The sequence below is a fragment of the Pleurodeles waltl genome, chromosome 4_2 (assembly GCF_031143425.1).
Source record: "Pleurodeles waltl isolate 20211129_DDA chromosome 4_2, aPleWal1.hap1.20221129, whole genome shotgun sequence".
Lineage (NCBI taxonomy): Eukaryota > Metazoa > Chordata > Amphibia > Caudata > Salamandridae > Pleurodeles > Pleurodeles waltl.
In genome coordinates this window covers 477,805,944-477,833,023 of record NC_090443.1, presented here as the reverse complement: position 1 = coordinate 477,833,023, position 27,080 = coordinate 477,805,944, and the positions used below count along the sequence as shown (strand labels likewise).

The window sequence follows — 27,080 nt, the reverse complement described above, 5'->3', positions numbered from 1 at the left end:
TAGTAAGTTCCGGGCGCGCTCAAATTCTTTAGAACAGTTCCGCACTTGTGGTGCAAGTCGGCGCCATTTAACATGAGATATGACTTGGCCTGATCCAATCTGGCCCTACACGTGCCCCGTCTGTAGTGGCATCGACATCTACCTGCAGGCCCAGGGTCTTCTCTGGAGGGAAGCGCACCACGCCGTCGAGCATGGGGGTTGGGAGGCACTCCCAGGGGTCCTTAGTAGGTAATCATCCACCGTCCTCCGCCACCCCTTATGGGCGGGAGGGGGAATCCGCAATGAGGAGAAGGGGGGGCAGGGGCCGCCCAGGGACCAGGCGAGGGCTCCCAGTCCTCTCGGTATCGGCCCCCCCAGCCGCCGTGCACCCAACTCGCCGCCCGGTTCTTCGGATTTGGTTCAGATCCCCGCTTCAGGGGGAGACGGCGGCAGCGGCCTCCTGGGGAGGTCGCGTCATCCGCGACCGGGTCCTCAGCTGCCCGGCAGATCCTGGAGCCGTCAGCGGCAGGTGGGGGGTTCAGGGAGCGGATCCCCCCTCCGCTCCCGAGTCGCCGTCGCCTCTGGCCTCCTGTTGTGGCCCCACGAGACCTTCCGCGAAGGGGGGGGGGCGCGTCTCTCTGCCTTGCCTGCAAGTGTGGAAGGGGCACTCGCCTGGGGCCCCTGCTGCTCGCCGGCCCCCCTCGCAACCGGCAAGGGGGGGGGGGGGGAGTCCGGCGAATGAGAGGCGGGGGAGGGGGGAATGCCCAGGGCAGTACAGGGCCCGGATGTGGGCTCACAGCCCTCCCGAGGTGGGCCGCTCCCGTCACCGCGCACCCACCTCTTTGTCCATGCCCCAGGGCAGAGTCCCGATCCTCGCGGCAAAGAAAATGGCGGCCGCAGCTCCCTGCGAAGAGCAGCTCTTTAGCGGCCTCTCCTCGCGGCCTCCCGAGCACTTCCAGAGCCGCCAGCGAGGGGAGAGAGGCCCCCGGAGCGGATCCCTCCTCTGTCACCTAACATCAGCGCCCCGCAGATATTCTGTGGCGAGCCCGAGACGGAGCGCTTAATTAAGCGTCCTTCCCGGTCGCAATCTTGGCTCCTCCCAGGAATTGGTAAATTATAAGATTTAAATTCCTATTCGGTACTACAACAACTTTATAGCAAAACTATAATTTGAACACTGTCCCATTAACACAAAACCATCCTGTTGGACTTTTGCTTATGCAGGGTCATCCCGAATCTTTTTGCCTCCTGCCTCCTATTTTTTTCTGACCTGTCGCTGTTGGCTTTTGAACTCTGAGCACTTTCCCACTGCTAACCAGTGCTAAAGTGCATATGCTCTCCGTGTAAATTGTATGTAATTGGTTTATCCATGATTGGCCTATTTCATTTACTAGTAAGTCCCTAGTAAGGTGCACTAGAGGTGCCAGGGCCTGTAAATCAAATGCTACTAGTGGGCCTGCAGCACTGGTTGTGCCACCCACATAAGTAGCTCTGTAATCATGTCTCAGACCTGCCACTGCAGTGTGTGTGTGTATTTTTGCACTGTAAATTCGACTTGGCAAGTGTACCCACTTGCTAGACCTAAACCTTCCCTTTTCTTACATGTAAGGCACCCCTAAGGTAGGCCCTAGGTAGCCACAAGGGCAGGGTGCAGTGTATGGATAAGGTAGGACATATAGTAATGTGGTTTATATGTCCGGACAGTGAAATACTGCCAATTTCGTTTTTCACTGTTGCAAGGCCTGTCTCTCTCATAAGATAATATGGGGGCTACCTTTAAATATGATTAAAGTGTAGATTCCCCTAGAGAGTAGATGGACATGTGGAGTTTGGGGTCCCTGAACTCACAATTAAAAAATACATCTTTTAGTAAAGTTGATTTTAAGATTGTGCATTTGAAAATGCCACTTTTAGAAAGTGAGCATTTTCTTGCTTAAACCATTCTGTGACTCTGCCTTGTTTGTGGATTCCCTGTCTGGGTCAGTTTGACAGTTGGGTTGTTTTTCACCTCACACCAGACAGTGACACAAAGGGAGCTGGGGTGTAACCTGCATTTCCTGATTAGCCATCTCTGCTAGGAGGGAGGGGTGGAGTGGTCACTCATCTGAAAGGACTGTGCCTGCCTCTGACAATGCCGGCTCCAACCCCCTGGTGTGTGTCTGAGGCCTTGCCTGGGCAAGGCAGGATTTCACAAGTAGGTGTGAGTCCCCTTTGAAGAAAGGTGACTTCAAAGACTAAAATGGGTATAAGAAGGGCACCCAAATCTACAGACTTTAGAAACACTTCTGGAACCAAGAGGAACCTCTGCCTGGAGAAGAACTGATAGCTGAGGAAGAAGAGCTGCCCTGCCTGTGACTGTGCTTTGTGGAGCTTTCCTGCAGTGCTGCTTCTGCCAGAGTAAGAGGGCAAAGACTGGACTTTGTGTGCCTTCCATCTTGTGAAGAAATCTCCAAGGGCTTGAGTTAGAGCTTGCCTCCTGTTGTTTGAAGTCTCAGGGACAGCAAAGACTTCTCTCTGCCAGCACCTGGAGTCTCTGGAGAGACTCCTTCCCCTACAAGTGGTGCCCTATCCAGTCCCTGGGCCCTTGAAAGGAAAGCTGGTGGAATCCAAGGAAATCGACTTCGGACCGACGCCGCTGCTAAATCCGGTAACGCCGCCTGCACCTGACGCCGTGACCTTCGCTGGAACGCGATGCTCTACGCAGGCCCGACGCCGCAGCAGCCCCGTTGAAGTCCGCGACTCCGTGGAAGTCGCCGCACCACGTCGTGACCGACGCCGCTCGAAGTGCACGGATTCAACGTTTCGCACAGACGCCGTGATTCCCGACTTCGCGCTTCGGCTTGTTTTCACTCTTCACCAAAGGTACTGTACTTGGGGGTCTACACGACTCCGTGTCCAGCACCAATGGTGTTGGCTTGTTGGGAAAGACTCCGCCACGACGCCATGTTAACATCTCATCGAAGCATTTTTGTTTCTAAGCGCTATTTTTGAGTTTAATCTTTAAAAATTCATAACTTGACTTGTGTATGTCGGATTTTTGTCGTTTTGGTCTTGTTTTGTTTAGATAAATATTTCCTATTTTTTTAAGCCGGTGTTGTGTCATTTTGTAGTGTCTTCATGAAGTTACTGTGTGTGTTGGTACAAATATTTTACACCTAGCGCCCTGAAGTTAAGCCTACTGCTCTGCCAAGCTACCAAGGGGGTAAGCAGGGGTTAGCTGAGGGTGATTCTCTTTTACCCTGACTAGAGTGAGGGTCCTTGCTTGAACAGGGGGTAACCTGACTGTCAACCAAAGACCCCATTTCTAACACATCCCATTAACTTTAAAATAAAAGGAAACAGCATTTAAATATTCAACACAGTACAAATGTTAGATTGCACTATGCAAGCTTAATAATCACTCTGAAAAATGTAACAAAGTCACTTAGAAGGAATGGAGATCACACTACAAGATAATTTCAGAAGGTGAAAAAAAGGACCAAGCCTGCTGTTTACCTGTAGGGAAAAGGGCTGAAGCTGCTCCCACTTAAACCCAGGACAGAATAGTGGTCTACAAGGATTAGGTGGTTAGCCTCCTAATATGGCCCAGAAACAAAGAAACGCAAGAAGTTTGTAACAACGAGCCCACCTGACCAGTTCCTATTGGATATGCCCTGGACTCTGCTGGTTGCTTTTGGGAGATTGCGTCCTACTTAACCAAGATATGTCCAAAAGGTACTCTCTCCCCATCAAGATTTCAAAGATGGACACTTAGAAACTTTTTCTGAACTTTTTGATAAAAGAACCAGAGGCTACCACAGGATCGTCACCGAACTTAAGCCACTGTTGCCTCAACACTGGTCAGATTCAACTTGCTAGTTTGCGCTGCAGCACCCCACTGTCTCAATTTCTCCATCTGATTCAACCAGCTGTCCACTGATAAGAAAATTCTGCCAGGAAAAAAATACTAAGTCAGGGGGTAAACTATTCAGCAGGACTACCCACAAATCTATATCCGACCTATGCAGACTGGCCTTAACTTTTGTCTTTCACACAGTTTAGCAAGACTACATAGACCCCAACTGGCGTTTTGTACTTTATGATATTAGAAAACTGTAAAACTTCTAAAAATCATGTCCCGGTTCCTCTGATCTGATTTTTGTCATTTTGGAGTCTATTTGCTCATTAAAATGTACACTATCTTTTACAAACCGGAGTCGGGGTTTCATTGGGTGGTATTTATGCTTTACTATTTGTTTTGGTACTGATAAATATTTTACACTTATTTCCGTTGAGTTAAGCCGACTGCTCTGTGTCACATCTACCCAGGACAGAGCCAAGGTTGATATCACAGCAACCTAACTGGACCTGATGCAGAAGAGTGACATTTAATGGGGAAGTCTCACAACCACCTCAACCAATAACCCACTTTCTCACCGCATCCAAACAGTAGTCATAAGCTTGGCTACCACTAAAATAAAGTTCAACAGTCCATCATGGAATGGGATGGCATTGAGTGAGGCAGGAGAAGGAGCAATAACACAGACACATGGGACTTAAATTTCAGCTCAGCTGCATTGCTTAATTCAGTGATATAACTCTTTGTTTTAATTACTACTAAGGCGAATAAAGGAAGACATGTTAATGCAGAAAAAAGGATGTATATGAAAGACCGAGCTTTACTAACTTCACAACCAAGAGTACCGAGGTCTTGGCAGTGAAAATGCAGGCATTTGCGATTTAAGACTAAAGTGTCTATATGATAAAAGGATGCATTTGATCAGTCGCTGTCTGATTCTGCAGCACAGAATGCTGAAATGGATTAAATATTCTGCTAACACGGTTATATAAAAAATCATTATACTAAGCATAAACAACTGAGGGCCAACACACCTTCTCTGCACAGGACGGTGAAGCTCACACCAGGATCACTGAGTTTGATGAACGGCATGGCTCCCTCCTCCAGTCCTTTCCTGGCTAACAGGATGTTTTTGGCACAGACGTTTCCATGCACCAAATTCTTGTCTTCCTGCAAATAAAATGAAGAAAAAAATAACATGATCTATATTTTATTATACGTGCTTCACAACCAGTAAAGAAGCTTGCACAAGAAAAAACGAATCAAGAAGAAAGGAACGGTTTGGACTTTGGTCTTCGAGATGGTTCTCTCGCCATTAAAAATTAATCATTAAGGAGATAATGGTACTGGAAATCTTGGCTTGAGTGCGTGATGCAAATGCTCTGGCTGAATCCCGTCAACAAAAACTGAAGGCTGCTCAAGACACAGAGTTTATATTTTTCTCATTCTTTTTAATTATATGTGAAGAAAGTAGTCAATAACACAACTATTTCCTCTCCTCTCAAAACTGAATCTTCAAAGACCCCTGCCCAAACCAACACCAGTCCGTAGATATGCCCAACCTTTGATAAGAACATAGTATGGTTGGATCACCATACCAGGCATCATAAAGAATAAAATAGGTGGTGGTGGAGCTGGAGAGTGGAGCCCCCCCCCTAAAAAAAAAGAAACGGCTACGTACCAAGTAACTTAAAGCACTGGCCAGCTGTTTGGCAACTGTGAATTTCCACCCAGGAGTTACTCGCCCCCTTTCCTTCCGTAATAAGACATCTAATGGACCATGCTCGATGTATTCTTCAACCATTATATCTGAAACAAAAAAAGAAAATTATTTTTTAAGAAAAAAGTTAAAATGTATGAACTTTATGAAACAAGTGCCAAAGGAGGAAGGTCTAAATGTACATCGGACACTGTAGTTCTTTAGATTTGCAGGATAGCTGGTATCCCGCACCAATTCGTTCAAAGAATCAGCACCATTTACCAAAGTTTGAACTGCTTAATTGTTATGAAATAACATGACATTACTAACGAGAAACAAGAGATTCAACATTACCCTCAAGTGAAAATTGGAAAACGAATCTGAGCACAAACAATCACCTTCACCACTTCCTTGTTCCCAAAATTACAAAATAAACCACTGAAATTAAGAGCAACTAATAAAGTCCTAAAAAAAAACTTTTAAAGATTGCATCTATTTCAATCTCTGTTAGTGATTAAGGCTACTATGTTAAACAACCTGCAAAATGTACAAAGTTTACATAATTTCCACTCATTTTTTTGTACCGGCTCCATGTGCACACAGAGGTTCTTTCCTTGAAAAGCAATTGTGGAAATGAAGTTTTAACAAAGTAGGGGGTGCATCGTGTTACAGATGCCTTGAAGCAAAACATGACAGAAAAGGGACCAATGACAACAGCTGGAGATGTTCTCTAAAGAATAAATGTAAAATGATTTCTGCACAGGTGTGTGCGGCTGTGAGCCTAAGGGGACAGACACAAGGTTTTTGGGGGTACTCGCCCAAGATACAATTACATGCAATGAATGTTGACAAGATTCTTTTCCACGGTATCGTTTTCTTAAAAATGTGACACGGATCAGTCCCTTATGGATCGAGGTTAGATACTCTGGTGCTAGAGAAATGCCTACAAATTAGAACAATAAAAAAAAACGATATTTTTAGTATCCCATTAGTTGTGCAGCCGATTTACACTTTAAATAGTCTAAGGATAAAATAAAGACTTAAACTCTCTTTCTCACGGTCAACAAAAATCTGTATTAACTACATATGGAGTCCGGTAATGATAGGTAAACGCATATAGCATTTGGTGTTTACGGTCTAGTTTACTTTCACCATTGTTTCAGTACAATGAAAAGCTATATATTTTAATTTTCTCTTGCAAAGGACAATCCGATCGCCAGCAGTGCATACTTAACGGCTTTTATACAACCTAGCTCTGTACTTTTGTAGTTTCATAGCTGTAACAATTCCTATCTAAGCCTAGCAAAAGCCCGTTTCTTAATAAGCTGCTTTTTATGAAAACCTGTCCTTCACACGTGACACAACCTCCTTTTTTTTTTTTTTTAAATCACACTACAACTCTCAGACTACAACTTTCTTACATCACATACAGAGGTGACATCAGGATACATTTGCATTGTACCACAAAAGCAGAAACTGCTATTTGATGCACGAGGTACTCATTACTACATTAAAAAAACAATTACCACTGCTTTGGGACTCGGGTCCATTCTCTATTTTTTCCTCCATGTTTAAGCTGATGTCATGTCTTTTTCTGAATTATTAACAAATATTGAAATAAGAATAAATACCTTTGTAATGATTTATGGTCTTTGTTCTCTCGCATTCGCCACTGCTTAGAAACTGGCTATGCCACTGAAAAGACCAGGGAGGCCTTTTCTAAAACAAAATGCAGTCAGTTTAAATTTTGTGGCGGGACCTCAGCATGACCATCCACACCTTGTGCACTGACTCACTTTAATTATTTTGGAAGGAACCTCAGCTTAAGCATTGTTTGTTGTGCACCTGAACCTCCTTCTACCCATTCATTACCAATCATTCAAGCTCTTACATCTTTTCCTGACCTATAAGACTGAATCATAGCACTTGCTGGACATGGGCGATTGCTGGGTGAATGAAGTTAAGGTGCCAGAGCAAGGACTAAGATTATCCGAATGATAATGCAGACATGTTTTTCTTCCCCCTACAACTGCTCGGGACTTTAACCTGACAGCACGTTCCTTCTAGGAATGGAGTCCTGCTACCAGAGAGAAGTACTAACAGTTTACATTTTAAAACATTTCGCAACAGCTACGACTTCTCTTAAAACCCACACAATCTCATATCAAAGCTCTCCTAAGACTTTCAGAACAAAATACAAGCCTCTGGATAAGGTGTAGGCAGAAACAGGTACAGAGAAAAAAATGTATTTCCTTATCCCCGGTAGAGGCCACCTCTACACCAGACTTTCAAAGAAAATACCAAAAAGAGAAAATAAAAACAGGACACTCGCTAAACCATTCTGCAAGAAGAGGTTTCCTCTATGGATACGGAAATAATGTCAATTATTTTAATCCAAAAGGTAGCTAAAATATTTGACAAGCGGTTAGTACAGACAAAATCCACCTTGTGTTTTGTTAGGTGAATTTATCATCTCACTTCAAAGCATCCTGGATGAATAACTTTGAAGCCTAAAGACCATCAATGGTCGCTCCTCATCTGTTTACACTTCTTTTGAAATAAACTATTGCCACCAGTCAATTACCAATTCACTTTACCACCCTTCCTACTACGCACGTGTGTATACATTACTTCTTTAATTTTAAGATGTTTTGGGAGTATTTTAAGTAGTTTCAAACAGCAATCTTTGCAGATCACACAATTTCCAGATGATGATTTGGGATTTACGTGAGGCTTCGGCTCCACGAGGGGAATCTGCAGTGGTTGATTTAAGGTTCCACCTGAGTGAACTAACAACCCAACTGCTAATATTAAATTTCTAATTCAAGAACCGCATACCAGAATTAACAAATGTGCTGGCATTGTATGTTTTTACACGTTTCATATTTGTTCACCCATCTTGGAAGGTTAACTTTAAAAAACCACAGTTCCACGACTTTCTTTTGTTTTTATCCGATAAGAAAAACATGGATGTTATTCGTATGAAGCCTATCTGTGGAAAACTATTTCTTAAAGCGAGTTATGACGCATGCACGCTCACAAACGCCTTGCTATGCAAGTGCTTAAACTTTGAGCATCTTTGTTGCGTCCTACATGCCATTATCTGCTCGCTGAAGAATCTCCAAACACCGACTCACTTTCTGATCCTCGTACACACACGCCGTGGACAAAGGCGAGGTGAATGTGTGCCACTTGGCTCATTAGACTTGCTGTTTCAAAAAAGGCCTGCAACACAAAAGAAATAAAACTAGGTCTATCAACTGTGCTTTCTGAAAGGAGACAATGTTCAGGTCAGACGTTACAAACTGCATAAACACATTAATATTCACAAAAGAAAAGGAAGACCTGCCAATACCGTCCATAGCCAATAGCAGTTAATCTGGTCCGACATTCTCTGGCAATGTGTCACAATGACACCAGGCACGATCATGAACAGCTTGCAAAGGTCTGGACCAATCCCTAGACAAAGAATCAAGCTTTGGGAAGCCTCACATTTATGTGTTTCATAAAAGAGTACAGACTAAACACTGGTATGAATCCGTTTTAGTAGCTCTGGCCATGCCTTCTTCCAGTCACAGATGGGCAATGTGCAAATGTTCCTACTCACTAGTGCAATGTCCCGGTGGCTTGGGTCAAGAATCTTCAATATCACCCTCAAGTCACGACTGTTGTTGTTCTGCTCGGTGGAAAAGTACTCAGCCTCTTCGTCACCAACCTCCAAAACATGAAGAAAGCCCTCGTAAATGTTAGTTCGGGTGCCCTGACCCAGATGAGCAACCTAAAGAGTAAAACACAGACAGGGGGAAAAACTGCTGTCAATCAGATGAACGCTGCACTCAGTGACAAACAAAAAATGGCTAAAACAAAACTGATGATCTGAGGTCTTTGTATTTAACTTATCGGTTGCATTTTAATAATCCTAAACAGAACACAAATGATAAAAACTAACAAAAACATTACGGCATTAAAGAAGAAATACATAACAAACCTATTCATGCTTCTAGGTACACGTTGTCAATAACACTGATTTACTGTTTTGCTTGACAATATATCAATGTTCAAAATATACTGTAGACAAAGTGCTGAATAGAATTTTCCTTACACTTAGTCCATCCTTAACTCTTTAAAAAAAACAGTGCTTACTTCTCACCAAAGCTACCTGCATAATTGTTAACATAAGAAGGATTTGCATAAGGTGACAAACTTTAATGTGCTTTTGTTACTGCTATAAACAGAGACTGAGCCCCCCTGCATTCCTTGAGGTGAAATTGGTGAAGGACTGAATCACAGACGTGGAACTAGGTGCCGGGCTCCAGAACAGCAGTGTGTAGTGCGTCCACCCCAGTGAAGAGCTTGGAGCTCAATTACCTCCCAGAGGTTCAGGGGGCATGCAGCTGCTGCAGCACAGCAGCGACGCCCGTAGCTGAACAGTGTTCCTGGAACCTAAAGTGCCTTAGCGTGGCCCATTATACCCAGGGACAGCGATGGGGACCCCCGTCTAGACCCTTGACAGAACGTGGTGTCCCAGCTGGTGAGACCATCTGGACCTAGGAGTATCACGGCACAGGGCCACTACAATGAACACCTCAGTTCTGCTGCCATGCAGGCAGCGTGTGATCAGCAGCAGCAGAGCAGGAAGAGTAGCAGCAGGACAGCTGTCGATTGGTGTTTGATCATCTGCCACCACTCTCCCTCTGTATGGACTACAGAGATGATCGACGTTGTCTCTGGTGTGGAGGGTCTTGGCAGATTCAGATGATGAGACACGGAGACAGATATCCACTGCAAGCTTGAGGGAATAGGTCAGACTATGGGGTAGACTGGATTGAGTGCGATGGACGGGATTGGGGTGGATTTGATTGAGGTGAGTTGGGTTGAAATTGAGTGGGGTGGATTGATTGGAATGAACTGGACTGGAGAAAGGCAGGATTTGCTGTGGGTTGGAGTGGAATGGTTTGGATTGAGTGGGGTGGATTGATTGAAATGGGGTCGATTAAGGTAGTTTGGAGTGAGGTGGATTGGAGTACGGTGGATTAAGGTGGACTGGGGTGGAGTTGGGCGGACTGGGGTGGACTGTATTGGAGTGGGATGGATTGGGGTGATGTGGGTGGACTGGAGTGGAGTGAGGTGGACTGGGTTGCAGTAGACTTGATTGTGGTGTGTTGGATTGGGGTGGGGAGGGGTGGAATTGATTTCAGTGGGTAGGCTGGATTGGGGTGGGGTGGAATGGGTTGGACTGGACAACAGTGGGGTGGGCTGAAGTGGAGTGGAGTGGATTGGGGAGGGTGGATTGTGATGAACTGTATTGGATTGGGATGAGGGGTATTGGATTGGAGTGGGATGGGTTGCATAGGTGTGGGGAGGCCTGGATTGAAGTGGGTGGATTGGGGTGGGATGGGGTGGTGTGGGTTGGATTAAAGTGAGGTGGATTGGATTGGAGTGGAGAGAATTGAAGTGGGGCAGATTGTTTTGGATTGGAGAGGGTTATTTGGGGTTGGAGTGAGACACACTGGAGTGCGGCAAATTGGAGTGGGGCAGATTGTTTTGGATTGGAATGGGGCAGCCTGGAGCGGGGAAGATAGTTTCGGAATGAAGTGAAGCAGATTGGAGTGGTGCAAATTGTTTTGGATTGGAGTGGTGGAGCTTCTTTTGGAGAGGGGTGGATTGGAAGGGCAGGGTGGATTGGAGTAGATTCGATTGGTGTGGAATGGATTCAGTGGGGTGGAGTGGAGTGGATTGGAGTAGTATGATTTGGATGGAGTGGTGTGAATTGGGATGGGGTGAATTGGACTGAGGTGAACTTGATTGGGGTGAGGAGGATTGGAATGGAGTGGGGTGGGGTGGAGTGGAGCGGATTGGAGTGGGGTCGATTGTTTTAGTCCGGAGTCGGGCAGACTGGAGTGCGGCAGATAGTTTTGGATTGGAGCGGGGCAGAAAGTTTTGGATTGGAGTGGGGCAGATTGGACTCGGTGGATTGCACTGAGATGGGGTGGATTGGATTGGGATGGGGTGGATTGAAATGGAGTGAGGTGAATTGGAGGTGAATGGGCTGGATGAATTGGATTGGGGTGTGGTAGAACTAACTAGCATAGGATGGGGTGGATTGGAGTAGGGTGGATTGAATTGAGTGGGTTGGTTTGGATTGAGTGGGATGGATTGACTGGGGTAGATATGATTGGTGTGGATTGGAGAGGCGTAAATTGGGATGAGTGGGGTTGATTGGATGGGGGTGAGGTGGATTGGATTGGAGTAGACTAGAGCGGATTGGAGTAGGATGGATTCTTCTGGATTGGTGTGGGTGAGTGAGGTGGATTGGAGTAGGATGGATTGTTTTGGATTGGGGTGGGGTGGATTGGATTGGAGTGGGGCAGATTGTTTTGGATTGGAGCGGACTGGAGCAGATTGTTTTGGATTGGAGCGGGGTGAATTGGAGTGGGGTGGGGTGAATTTGAGTGGGGTGGGGTGGACTGGATTGGAGTAGGGTGGATTCAATTGGAGTGGGGTGAATTGGAGTTGAATAAGCTGGATGGATCAGACTGGAGTGTGGTAGACTAAATTGGCGTGGGGTGGATTGGAGTAGGGTGCATTGTATTTGGATAGAGTGGGTGGATTGCAGTGGGGAGGGTTGGACTAGATTGGTGTGAGGTGGATTGGACTGAGTGGGATGATTGGACTGGAGTGTGTTGGATCAGACTGCAGAGGTGTGGATTGGATTGGAGTGGGGTGAATTGGACTGGAGTGGGGTGGATCAGATTGGGGTGGGTGTAATGGAGTGGATTGGAATGGGGAAGACTGGATTGAGTAGGGCGGATTGGATTTAGTGGGGTGGTTTGGATTGAGTGGGATGGATTGGGAGTAGGTTTGACTGGTGAGGAGTGGATTGGATTGAGAGGTGTGGATTGGAGTGAGGTGGATTGCATTGACGTGGACTGAAGTGGAGTGGGGTGAGTTGGGATGGAGTGGGTTGAATTGGATTGAGGTGTGGTGGATTGATTGGGTGAGGTGGATTGGAATGGATTAGGGTGGAGTGGATTGGAGTAGGATGGATGGGAGTAGGATGGATTGACTGGGTGGACTGGGGTAGATATGATTGGTGTGGATTGGAGTGGGGTGGATTGGAGAGGGGTAAATTGGGATGGAGTGGGGTTGATTGGATAGGGTTGCGGTGGATTGGAGTAGACTAGAGTAGGGCGGATTGGAGTAGGATGGATTCTTCTGGATTGATGTGGGTGAGTGAGGTGGATTGTAGTAGGATGGATTGTTTTGGATTGGGGTGGATTCTTTTGGATTGGAGTGAGGCAGATTGTTTTGATTGGATTGTAGTGGACTGGAGCAGGTTGTTTTGGACTGGAGTGGGGTGGATTGGAGTGTGATGAATTGGAGTGGGCTGGGGTGAATTGGGCTGGGGTGGACTGGATTGGAGTGGGGTGAATTGGAGTTGAATAAGCTGGATGGATCAGATTGGAGTGTGGTAGACTAAACTGGCATAGGGTGGGGTGGATTGGAGTAGGTTGCATTGTATTTGTATAGAGTGGGTGGATTGCAGTGGGGAGGGTTGTATTGGGGTGGGTTGGACTGGATTGGTGTGAGGTGGATTGGACTGAGTGGGATGATTGGACTGGAGTGTGTTGGATCGGACTGCAGAGGTGTGGATTGGACTGGAGTGGGGTGCATTGGACTGGAGTGGGGTGGATCAGATTGGGGTGGGTGTAATGGAGTGGGTTGGAATGGGGAAGACTGGATTGAGCAGGGTGGATTGTATTCAGTGGGGTGGTTTGGATTGAGTGGGATGGATTGGAGTAGGTTTGACTGGTGTGGAGTGGATTGAACTGAGAGGTGTGGATTGGAGTGAGGTGGATTGGATTGACTTGGACTGAAGTGGAGTGGGGTGAGTTGGGATGGAGTGGGGTGGATTGGATTGAGGTGGGGTGGATTGATTGGGTGAGGTGGATTGGAATGGATTAGGGTGGAGTGGATTGGAGTAGAATGGATTGTTTTGGATTGGAGTGGGGGTGGATTGTTTTGGATTGGAGCGGGGAAGGCTGGAGTGGGGTGGATTGCACTGAGGTGGGGTGGATTGGATTAAAGTGGGGTGAATTGGAGGTGAATAGGCTGGATGATTGGACTTGAATGAAGTGGACTGAACTGGAATAGGGTGGGGTGGATTGGAGTAGGGTGGATTGTATTGGGGTAGAGTGGGGTGGAGTGGGGTGGATTGGACTGTGGTGGATTGCACTGAGGTGGGTGGACTGGATTGGCGTTGGGTGAATATGATTGGGTGGGTTGGATTGAGTGGAGGTGGGTTGGATTGAAGTGGACTTGAGTGGGGTGGATCAGACTGGGGTGTATTGGAGAGGACTGGAATGGGGTATACTGGATTGAGTAGGGTGGTTTGGATTTAGTGGGGTGGTTTGGATTGGAGTGGGTGGGTGGATTGAACTGATATGGGTAGACTGGATTAGCGTGAGGTAGATTAAGGTGGTTTGGAATGAATTGGACTGGAGTATGGTGAATTAAGGAAGGAGGACTGGGGTGGGGTGGATTGTATTGGAGTGGGATGGATTGGGGTTATGTGGGTGAACTGGACAGGAGTGAGGTGGACTGGTTTACAGTGGACTGTGTGTTGGATTGGAGTGGGAAGGAATTGATTTGAGTGGGTGGGGTGGAATTGATTTGAGTAGGTGGATTGGATTGGATTGGGGTGGGGACTGGAGTGGGGTTGATTGGACTGGAGTGGGGTGGACTGAATTAGAGTGGGGTGGACTGGATTAGAGTGGGGTGGACTGGATTAGAGGGGGTGGACTGGATTAGAGTGGGGTGGACTGGATTAGAGTGGGGTGGACTGGATTAGAGTGGGGTGGACTGGATTAGAGTGGGGTGGACTGGATTAGAGTGGGGTGGACTGGATTAGAGTGGGGTGGAGTTGATTTGGGTGGAGTTGATTTGGGTGGGTGGGCGGGGTGGATTGGATTGGACTTTGGTGGGGTGGATAGGGGTGAGGTGGATTGGACTGGAGTGGGGTAAACTCGACTTGGCTGGATTGGATTGGGGTGGGGTGGATTGTGGTGGGATGAAGTTGGGTGGATTAGACTGAGGCAAGGTGAATTGGACTGGAATGGGGTAGACTGGAGTGGGGCAGATTGTTTTGGATAGGAATGCCACCCTCAGGGACCCTTTACCTAGCACATGTAGACTGTCATTGCAGGCTGTGTCTTGGTGCGGCTTAAAGTGAAAACACGACATGGCACACAGCACGTGTAACAGCAATATATGTAAGTCACATCTGCAGGAGGCCAGACAGCCTTAACGCAGTATGCATATATTACATGTGAGGACATATCTGCACAAGCAGATATTCCCCTGCTGTATCTTTGTCGATCCTTAGATATAGTGAGTGAACAGGGAAGCCATTTTAAGTACATATGCTGCACACTGGTCACTACGCGTTACCCCAGCTACAGAATGGTTTCACTGAAACTAGGGATGTTTGGTATCAAACATCTCATATTAAGAAACCCTCACTAATGGCAGTGATGGATTTACTAATACATGCACCCAGAGGGCACCTTAGAGGTGCCCTCTGAAAACTTACCAATAACCAGTGTGCTAACTGACTAGATTTAGCCAGCCTACCACCACCACACACGAGTTTGACTTCTAAGGTCGAGAGCCTTTGTTCTAGCCCGGTCAGAAAAAAAGCCTACTCTGGGAGAGGTATTACACACACCACCGAACAGGATGACCTGCGAGTCTAAGGGGGCTTCAAACAAGCCTACTGCCCTTGGTATGCAGATCTGGCTTTACTCAAAGGAGAAATGCTGCCCATGGCCCATTTGGGACCTGAACAGGCAGAACATTTAAAAGTCAAAGAGGTGTGTCCACTCCTCAGGTCAGTCTAACCCCCAAGGCACAGTGCCTGATGTGGACACAACATTTAGAAATCTGCCATCTTGGTGTTGGCAGATTTAGGAACTCTGGGACAGGGTTATGCCCACTTCCCACATGAAGTGGTCACAAACGGGGTGTATTAACCCCAGGGGTAAGTACTCTACACTCCCTGCAACACCCCTAAATTTTGTATTCAGGGGAGCCCCTAGACCCAGGAAATCCAATTCATGCTGATCTAAGAAGATGGAGGACACCCAAGAGCCACAAATGCAAAGACTGAAGAAGAAACACCTGACTCAGCCCCAGCCTTGCCTGCCGGTCCTGCCGATTTGTGCCAAAGTCTAATTGTCCTGCTCGAAAAGCCTGTGAGGACTGTCTGCCTTCAACAAAGACCCAGGACCTCTCGTGGAGCTGCACAGACAGCTGCTTCCCTAAATCTTGCAGGCATCCCAAGAGACCTGAGAAGACTTCAGACCGCACTGCACCTGTGCCACCTAGTCTGAGCTGAAGTGGGCCAGCAGTGCCAACGTGGTCACCCAGCCCTCCAGAGGCAAAGTCCACCTTGGACTTGCCCACTGTGGAATCACCAACGCTACCTGCAGCCTCTGCCCACAGGTCCCCTCAACCACAAGTGCTTTCTGTGGAGAAAACCTGACATCTCAGGACACCTCTGCACCTATCGCCCCTGGCTTGTGGAAATGAGGACCAAAGATGTCCCTTCGTCCTTGTGCATCTCAAGACTTGAACCCACCTGTTTGTTCTCCTCGACTGGACTCCCTGTCCAAGCCTGCAGCCTCTTTAAAAACCGGATCGATCCCCATTGACTAACATTGGGCACCAGATGCCGACCTACACCCCTGCACCCAGCTGCTCCAGTGTGACCCAGTGGTGTGGTCCTGACCCCTGGCCAATACTTACCTTACGCCTGGGAGATTGGTCCCATAATTCACTGTATTATACCTGAAAGCAATACTTGTTTTTCTCTCCATAGGATAACTGCCATTTCTGGAAATGACACGGTCGACTTTTAAAATACACAAATATTTTTTTCGCAAAATGTACATACCTGATCGTATTGATTCTGGTGCCTAAATATATGTATATATAAAGATACTTGTTATTTTTGTACATTGATGTGGATCTCCTTCTTAAAATGCGTCATTTATTGACTGAGTGTGTATTTGCAAATGTCTCACATTCATGTCTAATAAACTAAAGGCGGCTCAAACACAACCCACTAAAAGAGCACCTTGGGATTTCTAGAGCAAGCCTCTGGAATGTATGCTGGAACAACGCATGCAGGAAGCACGCATGCCTTAACAACACGGTCGAGGCAACTACCGCATTGTTTCCACGTGTGCCTTTACCACGCATGCCTTTGCACCGATTCTTTGTTGTAAAAACATGCCTAGTAAAGGCATGTGTGGGAACAGTCATGCCACCCCCCCACCTACCCTAAGGCCCAAAACTACCCCACCCCCTCACCCACCCCTAAAAACAAAACTACCCCCACCGCCCTGCGCCCTAAAAACCTTCCCCGACCCCCTACCTGCCCTAAAAACAACCAACCCCTCCTACCTGCCCTAAAAACAAAACTACCTGGCCACGCCACTAAAAACAAAACTACCTCAACTACCTCGACCCCCTCACCCCCGCCCCTAAAAACAAAACTATCAAAACCCCCACCCACCGTGAGCCCTAAAACCTTCCCCGAACCCCCACCCACCCTTAATCGACCCCACCCCTAAAAACTACCCCAACCCTGCCTCACTTACCCTCTCCCAAAAAAACAAAAAAACATGCCCGCCCCTAAAAAAACATAACCCAACCACCCCCCTACGCAGCGCCTAAAACAAATTAGCCAAACCCCTCCATCCACCCACACCCCTAAAAACTACCCCCCAATGCTGCCCAAACCCCACTTACCCGACCACGTCCTCTCCCAATCCACTGCCCTTTTTTTCTGGCTTGACCATGCATATGCGTAGTTCAGCACATGCCTGGTTAAGGTAGAGAATAGGCATGCATTGTTCTGGCGAGGTGGTTACGCTTCTGTGGGAAACGTCTGCGTTGTTCAGGACCTTTCCCAGTCCCTGTCCACTGGTAAGGAAACCCATGGAGTCTTTGTACAATATATCGCATTTTGATTTATCATATAAAGAGCCAGCTTCCTACAGTCTCCATTCGCCTTTTGTAGCCATGTTGGCTTTAGTACTAGTTTCTTCCATAGGAGATCACAAGATTACTAAAGAAGAGAATGCAGGGTATCATTTTACAGGATTTTGACATTTTTAATTCTCAGTACAACTGTCAGTTTGCTAATTTTTCCTCTCTGTTCTAAAATATTAAAGTGGATTGTGGCTACCTGCCTCCTGGCCCTTAAACTCCAGTGCTCTCCCCTCTAACACAGTTATTTGCCTTTAAATTCTGATTGCAACATTTGATGGATGGATACTAAATCAGTCTCCTAAATTTTCAATTGGCATAACAAGCTCACATCATACTTTTCAACAACTCGTGTGAGTCGTCCCAAACTGGTTGATTTTGAGCCTCACTAAAACAAATAAATGATATTTTCCACACAAAAACCTGAAATATTTATCGCCTGCTTCTGCAATGCTCTGTTTCGGGTGCACATGTGCAGAGCACACTTCAGAAATTTGCATCTTTACTCTAAATTTGTCTCCAAAAGCAAACAATCTCACAAATGTTAACTGTGCAAGACTTTTTTTCTACTTCTATGTGGCTTCCACGTTTTTCCATCACAGTAATGCTAGTGTCCAATATATTGTGCGAAGGCGGTATTGAAAGCAACAAGAGCATTGTGAGTTGGGTAAAGCGCCCCCGCCAAAGTGGGGGGGCGCGGCCCGTTAGGAGTCGGGGGCTACGTGGCCCCGGCACTCCCCTCTGTTGCGCACCTAGGGTGCGCAGTTTGCCGGGCGGACTTCCGCCCCCGGGCCTCGCGAGGCCCGGGGGCGGAAGTCTTCCCCTCGACGAACGTTGGGTCCACGTTGGGCCCCGACCGGTTCTGGCCGCCGCGAACTGGTGGGGGGGCTATTTAACAGCCCCCCCAAGAAGGCAAGTCCTTCTTCTAGATTTCGCGGCGGCCGGACGGGAGCGGGGTCCCGCGATTGATGTCTGCTGGCTGTTTCGTCCTCGGGAGGATTCTTTGGCATCCCGCGATCAGTTTTCGGTGACGGCAGTGCTCCTGGTCCATCGGTGAGGTCATCCTCGGTCTTCCCCGACTCCAAGGATTTCCTGAGGTTGCGTCCAGGGCCGCGTTGTGGAGGTCTCGTCGGCGTAAGGGTTTCGGTAAGTAATTGCGCCGCGTGGGGCTAGCTGGTAGGGCTTTAATTCAGCGCGTGGCGCTTTGAGGCAAGGGTTTTAGCTGCGTGGTTATTTGCTGCGCGTAATAGGCGCGATTTTCAGCCTCCTGGAGGGCTGGAGTGCTGCGCTTGACCTTGGGAAGGGGTGCACTGCTGGCCCTGGAACAGAGCCAGGGTCTTTTTTATCCAATTAAGCCAGCAGCGCTAGGAGGGTTTCCCCGGCATCAGGGCGGCATTGCAGTCGGGGGACCACGTGGGGGCATAGAAGGTATTTAAGCACCAGAGACTCAGGATACTTTGCTTAACAATTGGAGACTTTTAGCAATTGTGTTATGCCACACATGTTTGGAACCATTTCTTGTTCGTTTTAATTTTACCTTTGTCGCATTTGTTTATTGCCACTCATAATGTCAGTTTTTAGAGGAGCATCACAGTCTGCCTAGAAATTTGGTTTTGTGCTTGGGTTATCTCAATCTTGAGTTATTACTGTGTTTTGCTGCTTCGCTGGGGAATATTTTGCTACTACTGTATTATGTCAATGTAAACGCCGCAAGCCCTGGTGTGAGTCAAAAGTGGTAATGTTGATTTAAAACGGGGGAGCCATTAGGGGTATACAGTTTCCTCTTGACCTGTTTTACTTGCGCTACTTGTTATAATAGTTAACTGTGTCTGTATTCATTTGTTGCAGGTTTAAAAAAAAAAAAAAAAAAAGGATATATATACATAGATAGGTTTTTGGACATTTTCAGATTAGGGGGGGATCCTCGCATCTTACATTCAATCATGGCTCCTAGGAAGGCGTGCGCCCCTAAAAGAAGTGGGAATGATCCAGAGCTATCTCAGTTGTTGAGATTGGTCCTGGAAAAATTAGGCAGAGAGGAAGCAGGCGAGGTCATGGGGGCACCCGTTCATGTTGCTGGTGGGGTTAAGAGCAGCCGCCCTAAGCGGTCCCACGTAGCTCCAAGCGCAGCTTTCCCTCCAGTCAAGCGCACGAGGAGGGGCGGAGCGCAGCCTCCAGTCTCTCCCTCGCTGCCACCCACTGTAGCTGCCCCTACTGCAGCAGCCAGTCCATCGGTGCATATTGACCTACCTGAACCTCCAGCACCATTTGCTGCACCATCCCCCGTGACCCAGGGCACTACACCAGTACTAGGGTTAGAAGGGGTCTTGGCGGATATCCGCAAATCCTTGGCCTCTTTGGCACCCGCGGCGCAGGCAGGGGCTCCTCCCGCCCCCTTAACGGGGATAGCCTTGCCCGCAGCAGTGGCTACGGCACTGCCTGTACCCCCCCCGGCTTCTAAGGCTCCCGAGCTTCTTGCACCGGTACAGGACCCATCCAGGCAAACATTGCTTGAAGTATCCAGGTTGTTAGCCAGTATTAGCACACCACCTGTTAACTCGCCCCCTCCTACAACGCCGTGGGTGGCGGAGGATTCTTTACAGAACACACTAAATGAGCTAAAGCGGCAAGTGGATGCGCTATCAGCTGCACATACAACGAACTCACAGGTATCTGTGCTTATTGTGCGAAGGCGGTATTGAAAGCAACAAGAGCATTGTGAGTTTAACATTTGTACGCTAGTAAGCAGGTGACTAGCTCGAAATCTGTCAAAGCTCAATGTGTCTTTAAAAGCTGCATTTCTTTAAAATTGCACATCATCTTTAATAACATTTTGCACGTAAAGGTATACATCTTCATTGGTGATACTTGATCAATGTGGTATAAAGAAGCCGATTTATTTCTCTACGTAATAGGACTCAATTCAATTACCGTTTGTTATTAATGCATATCTTTTATTCACAAAGCCGACAGTCCCAACTATCCTTTTATACGCCAAAGTTTTGAAAATGGAGTACTATAAATGTAACGATAATATACCTATGTTATATACATCGATATACAAAAAATATATACAAAAATAGCTGTTACAGTGTCTACGGGAATGTTATTCAGACAACAGGGTACATTAGCTTATGCCAGCCACTGAACAGAATTACAGCCGCTTCCACACGTCACGAGACTGCACAGCGTTTGCCCTTTGAATAGACATAATTTGATCTGCAGAGTCATGAACGTCAATTCACCAAAATGCTAGGGGTAGCGGAATGGACGTCACACACCCATTTTGACCTTCAATTCCCGTCACACGCTTACACATACACACATTCACACACACTAGATTATCTGAACACACCCTCAAGCACGCACACAACACATTTCAAATCATTTGTTTGCTGACCTCAGCTGTGAGGGAGGGTCTAATCCAGCCAATTGTACTCCATTTGTATTACAGTAATATCGAATAATTAAACATTATTCACTATCAGTGTAATAAAAAAAATGAGAAATGAGAAAAAAACTAAGAGAAAGGAGCCCCAAACAACTTCCGAAGCCCAGGGGACGCAAAGACAGTGCCAGGGGTCGCAAGAGGCAAGCCAGGAGTCGCAGCTGCGACCCCTAAATGACGTCCATGAGCAGAGTATGGTGGGGACTGTAGGGTTAAAATCATATGCTTTAATCGCTTCAAATAATGCTGTATAATGAACCACTTTGCAATCACTGACTGAGGAACAAGTCATCAGGCGTTGACTAAACAAGTGCGGTACAAGGCAGAATGGCATACTTGGTTATCACACTCAACACAACCACGTTATTCTGTTCTAAAGAGGACGATCAGTACTGAAAGTGGCTTTTGTAGATATTCAATCTTTCATTTTGGAAGTCTGCATACGGTAAACAATTTGAATGTGCACACTAAATTAAACGTGACAGGAATAGAACAAACACATTCCAATACTGTCCACCTAGGTATAGTGTGCTTTGACAGAAGTGTGCCAAGGATATTTGTTAAGAACGTAAACGTGCACATCATTACAGAGTACAGCAACACAGTATTTGGTGTAATAGCAACAAAAATACTGCATAAGAACATAGGAGAGAGAGAGAAGCAATCAAAAAGGGACCACTCATCCTCCCTTTAGTAGTACCATCCTTAACCCACGAGAGGGGAGCCTCGCAGCTAGCAAACTCTAAATGTTTCAAGATTTTCTAAATCACTGGTCTCAATATATACCAATGTGGAAAGGGATCTGCACACCCAGGTAAAGCAGTGCCACCCTTGCATTACTTGTGTAAACGATGGAAATACCTCATCATGCAATTAAGAGATGAGAATAACTTCTGTGGCAGCTCTCTACGATCTCTTCCCATGTTACCCCCTAAATGCCCGTCTCCCTTACCCTTCGTCCACTCCTAACTCATGCCACTGCCCACCCCCTGCCTCTTAAAGCTCTCCTATCTTATAACTGTCACTCATTCTCTCTTAATCCTTTTTTCATGCCCCTTCCTTAAATATGCCTTTCTCTAGTTCTTGATTCTCTGCTCATCTCACGGTCTCCCTCTGCTTTCACGTCACACCTGCCAGCTCACTATTTATTTTCCCACCTCCATCCTCCTTGACACCATATTTCCCTGCTCCAACTGCTGCTCCTGCTTCCCCTATTTTTTGGCTTCTATAGAAACACCTACTCACAAAGCCAAGACTTTTATTGAGCATGCATACAAAGTCACACGGCACGCAGACACAAAAGTAGGTTTGGCTCCTAAATTAATATGTATGCCTGCCCTACTGGCTTTGTCAATGTTTGTTTTTATTTTTTCTTTACTATTCAGACATGGCAGTGAGTCATGCTGGAAATCTAATGTAAAATGGCTGTAGATTGCAAGGTTGTGCATGTGTCATGATATGGTGCACATCTTGGAACAAACAGCAAGATGTCTTCTGTATCCCAGCATGCGTAGGCTATGGGAAACAATGGCGAAACCACAAAAGCCTTTACAACGAAACAGTATACCACAACTGAACCTTTTTGGCACAAGTATGCCTTGACCACGGATGCTTTTACAACAAATTTCATTGTTAAGGCATGGATGGTAAAGAGGCATGAATGGTAAAGGCATGCTCGTGTTAGAAATGCATATATACATATATATGGTTTTAGGATGGGGAGGGTATTTTTAGGGTTTAGGCTGGGTATGCATTTTTAGGTGCAAGGGTATTTTAGGGTTTGGGGTGGGAAGGGCATTTTTAGGGTGGGTATGGATTTTTGGATAGTAAGCATAATTTTAGGGGTCAGGATGGGTGTGGGTTTTTGGGTGGCAAGGGTATTTTTAGGGTTTAGGAAGGGTATGGGTCTTTTGGTGGGAAGGGTAATTTTAGGGGTCAGCGTGGGGAAGGGGTTTTGGGCAGGAAGACAATTTTTTAGGGTGTAGGGTGAGCATGGGTTTTTGGGTGGGGAGGGTAATATCAGGGGTCTGGGTGGGTATAGGTTTTTGGGAGGAGGGCATTTTTAGGGTGGGTATGGATTTTGCAATGTCAAGGGTATTTTTAGGGTTTAGTGGGCTGGGGTTAACATATATATATATATATATATATATATATATATATATATATTTTACTCTTCAATGTCAAATTTTACAACGAATATGCCTTTACCATGCAAGAGTTTACAATGGAAATGTAAGTGTTTTAGAACTAAACATACATTACACACACACACATACGTATTAATATATATATATATATATATATATATATATATACATACACATACATACACTTGTAAAACACTTCCGGTTTTGTGGTAAAGGCATACTCGTTGTAAAAAATGTGTTGCAAAGACTTTCTTTGTAAAGTCTCTGTCATGGTTCTAATATCGTAGTAAAGACATTCGTTGCAAATGCTGTTACGATTCCATCATACATCTGTAGGCTATGAATCGCAAAGGTCGTGCACCCATGAGCTATCACATGCTAGAACCAAACAGCCATTGGTAAAGCGAATCGATCACCGCTCAGTTCTAAGGTGAGACCTATTAGCTTTGCAAAGATTTTTTCTGTTCTTCATCAGAGCTAGCTCCCAACATGTGACTAGAACTCAAGATGACACTAAGGACCTTAAAGCTATTACAGGCAGAAACATGCTCACATATGCATGGCTGTTAGGGGGCACAAAAGATACATCCATGACACTATGTCTAGCCATCCTACTTTGGAGAAGCCCACATGGTTCACTAAAGTTGGGACCTTGTGAGTCCTTGTTCTTTCTGAAATTTCTTACTTCAACGAGTAAACAAATTAGTTTTAAGGGAAACACTGCCATCAGAACACGTTCTGAAGGGTGATATTCCTTCATTTGCCAGTCCAACCATCGATTAAAGCCGATTACATCACTAGTCTATCATTTCCAGAAAATACCGAAGTCCCTAACTAGATTAAAACTCCACAAAACAAAAAACTGTTATAAGACGCTGTCACAACGAGGCTCTGCGTGAAAAATATTAGTCCTTGCGTGGTCCTTTGCAATGCTTCTAGCGTTTTATGTATAAAGCAGGTTAGGGAGAGAATGTACAATACGAGAAGATTATGCTGCCTTTGGTAGGAGCAGACTTGAACCCGCACAGATTAAGGCTGTGGCCAGAAAAATGTCCTTCATTCCCTGATTTTTTTTAATCGTTTTTAAAAAATTGCAAAATTTGATAGAATCATAGTAAAATGTTACCAGTAATTTCAACCAATAATGAGTTGTTACTCTACCCTTTGGTTTCACTCCAACTGCATAATAAGGCTCTCAGGCCTCACATCTGGCCGCATAAACTTTCTGCTCTATTCAGACCATGCCCAATTCACTAATTCTTATAAAAAGCTAACAGTACATAAGCTACCTCTGGGGCCTTCCACACCACTCAGATCTTTCATTTTAATTACAGAAGATTACCAGCATACAAGAAAAAGGTCCTAGGTAAATATAACAGTTCTCGACAGCATGTTTCTTCATATTTTCCTAACACAAAAACAATTAGTGCAAAAGGAAACCCTTCACAGATCATTATGGTGGACGACAACATTTTTCTTTGTACAGCAAAAGAGCATATATATTGATAGATAGATATATATATATTTATATATATATGTATATATATATATGCACACAAACTGAAGGCACACATGACAATAGGAACCATCAACATTAGAATGTAGAAGTATGTTATACCAACATGACTAAATTGGTGATAAAACAAATGAATGGTGAGGGATCATAGATTTATGCTATTCTACGGCTGCAGCACTAATCTCATAATTATGAATTATTCACATTAGTTTACATATTTACGTGATAAAATCCAGTCATAGCTAGACCGCTTTTACACCCAACGTACCACACCTCCATCTACCCATGCAACCACAGGGTTTGATGACTTAATCCACTTTTATTTTTTTAATTTACAGATTTATTTCATATTTCAAGTCCAATGTTGTGACTATTCTTTTTTTTTTTTTTTTTTTTTTTTTTTACAAACAAGCCTGTTGCTCATGAAGTGTATTTTATGGCACCCCTAACGATTAATCTGTGGCTTTCTTCATCCATTCCTACTTTCTATGTCCAATCACGCTTACAGTGGTGCCATACATAGGTATTCACTTTTGCCTTTGGGAAATTTCCAAATGAACATCTTTGAATCAGTTTCCACATAGAAAATGGCAGCCTGTTGCTCTGAATTTTGCTGAATTTGCATGTTTAACATCCTTTAAATGTTTATTCATTTTGTCGATCAATATTCCATGACTTTTGGCACCTGTGTGCCCTCTCATCTGTGGGCTAGAACTGGTCACTATGTCTTGCGTTTTCCGTGAGATGTTTGTGTCAGCAGCATACAACTCATGAGATGGTGCAAATTCACTAATTCCTGGAAGTGGGAAAACATTCAAGCATTTCTTCAGCTATTTACATTTCATAAAAAAATTAAATGTGTCTATAAGGACCTGTGAGATTCTGGCCTGCAACTTTACCAACAGAGACACCTTAACGTTTTAATCCTTTGTGCCTGTTCAACACATTTTGATATGCAAATATCTCCAAATCCATTAAATGGATTTACATGAATATACAAAGAGAACACCGAGTGAAGCTCTACTTTCATACCAAGTCTGCCGTAATTTAATTCAGCACTTTTTGTGTAGCAGGACGTAAAATTTGCTATGGAGCTATAATGTAAAATGCCTCCTTTTTGTGCCCCCCACAACCCGCCTTACAGACAACCCAAAATACGCATTTGAAATCAAAAACGCGGCTGAACCCTAACTATAATCACTGGTGCCAACTCTTTAATAGATGTTTACATACATAATTATATTTAAGGCAACATTAGATTATACTGTATTATAGTATTTGTATAGAGCTTACCACCCCCTATATGGGGTGCTGAACCGCTTATCCAAGTGAAAAGCACCATGGGCAGCTCCTTTTCTGGGGCTCCAGGCTGTAGCGTGTACAACTGTAATAACTTAATTTAGCAGTGTTCATGCAAACACGACTTGCGCTCTTGCATAAACTCCGCAGTGCGTAGGTCAGCCCTCTGCACCAGGCTCCTGACAGGAGGAGGAGGCTGAGCGACAATTCAGCTATACGGACTGGTTTAAAAGTACAGCACTCTGTAGATGGATGTCTGGAGTGTGCATGAGTGGGGCGTAGCTCAACTACGATCCTCTAATAGGCACAATCCTTTTTATTTAGCTGACAAGCTGTGCATGCCTTAGGCAGCCCAGTATATCTGCTAATATCGGGCTGTCGAGGCCCGCATCAGTGCATCCCTGAGGCCAATGAGAAGCCACTAAGTGCAGCAGGGGCAGGAGCACCAGCACTGTTCCTGCTTCCGACAGGGTTGTGCTTCCAGTCCTTTCAATAAGCTAGGAGAGGGCGTGAGGTTGGTCTTCCTCTGAAACCTGGCGGTGCTGCCCTGTCTGGCTCCTCATTAGGAATCATGACATGCTGGTCTAATGTCCAGCACCGGATTCTTGTCCTGCTGCTCCTATGGAACCTCTGAGTTGTCCACAAAAGAAGAAGGGTAAGTAAAGAAAAAAACACACAGTGTTGTTTCTGTGTGTGTGTGAGTGAAATTGTGTGTTTGTAAGTGATGAGGGAATGACACTGCATGTTCACACAGAGGCCATGATGCAACTGCACCTGCCACACTATTAAATCAGAACACTTCTATGTTAGGCCTTCAAATCAGAGGCCCTATACACTAGTAGTTTGGAGTGAGGGTCAGTGATTATAAAAGTGTGAGTGTGAGCAAGTGCCTTTGTATGTGAGATACAGAGAATGCGAGTGGATGGGTGGGTACATATGTGTGTGAGAGCACCCAAGGTAAATTTTGACAACAATGAGGTGAACCTGTGGTAAGTATTAAGTTCCACCACTTTCAGGGATCACCAGCCGCAGCTGAGCAGCACGCTATACTGCATGAGTGTGTGGTTGGAATTGTGTTGCTTTTGAGTTGTGTGGGACTT

General features: G+C 45.7%; 1 protein-coding gene across 2 annotated transcripts in view; it reads right to left on the bottom strand.

Moving 5' to 3' along the window:
• The window catches only part of TYK2 (tyrosine kinase 2), a 579,821-nt gene that overhangs the window by 115,005 nt on the left and 437,736 nt on the right, over positions 1-27,080 (bottom strand). For both annotated transcript variants that reach the window (XM_069231824.1, XM_069231825.1), the window contains exons 12-15: positions 9,124-9,294; positions 8,654-8,741; positions 5,499-5,626; positions 4,852-4,987 (exon numbers count right to left, since the gene is read on the bottom strand). In XM_069231824.1, coding sequence (XP_069087925.1) covers positions 4,852-4,987; positions 5,499-5,626; positions 8,654-8,741; positions 9,124-9,294 — 523 coding nt within the window. The remainder of the gene's footprint in view (positions 1-4,851; positions 4,988-5,498; positions 5,627-8,653; positions 8,742-9,123; positions 9,295-27,080) is intronic.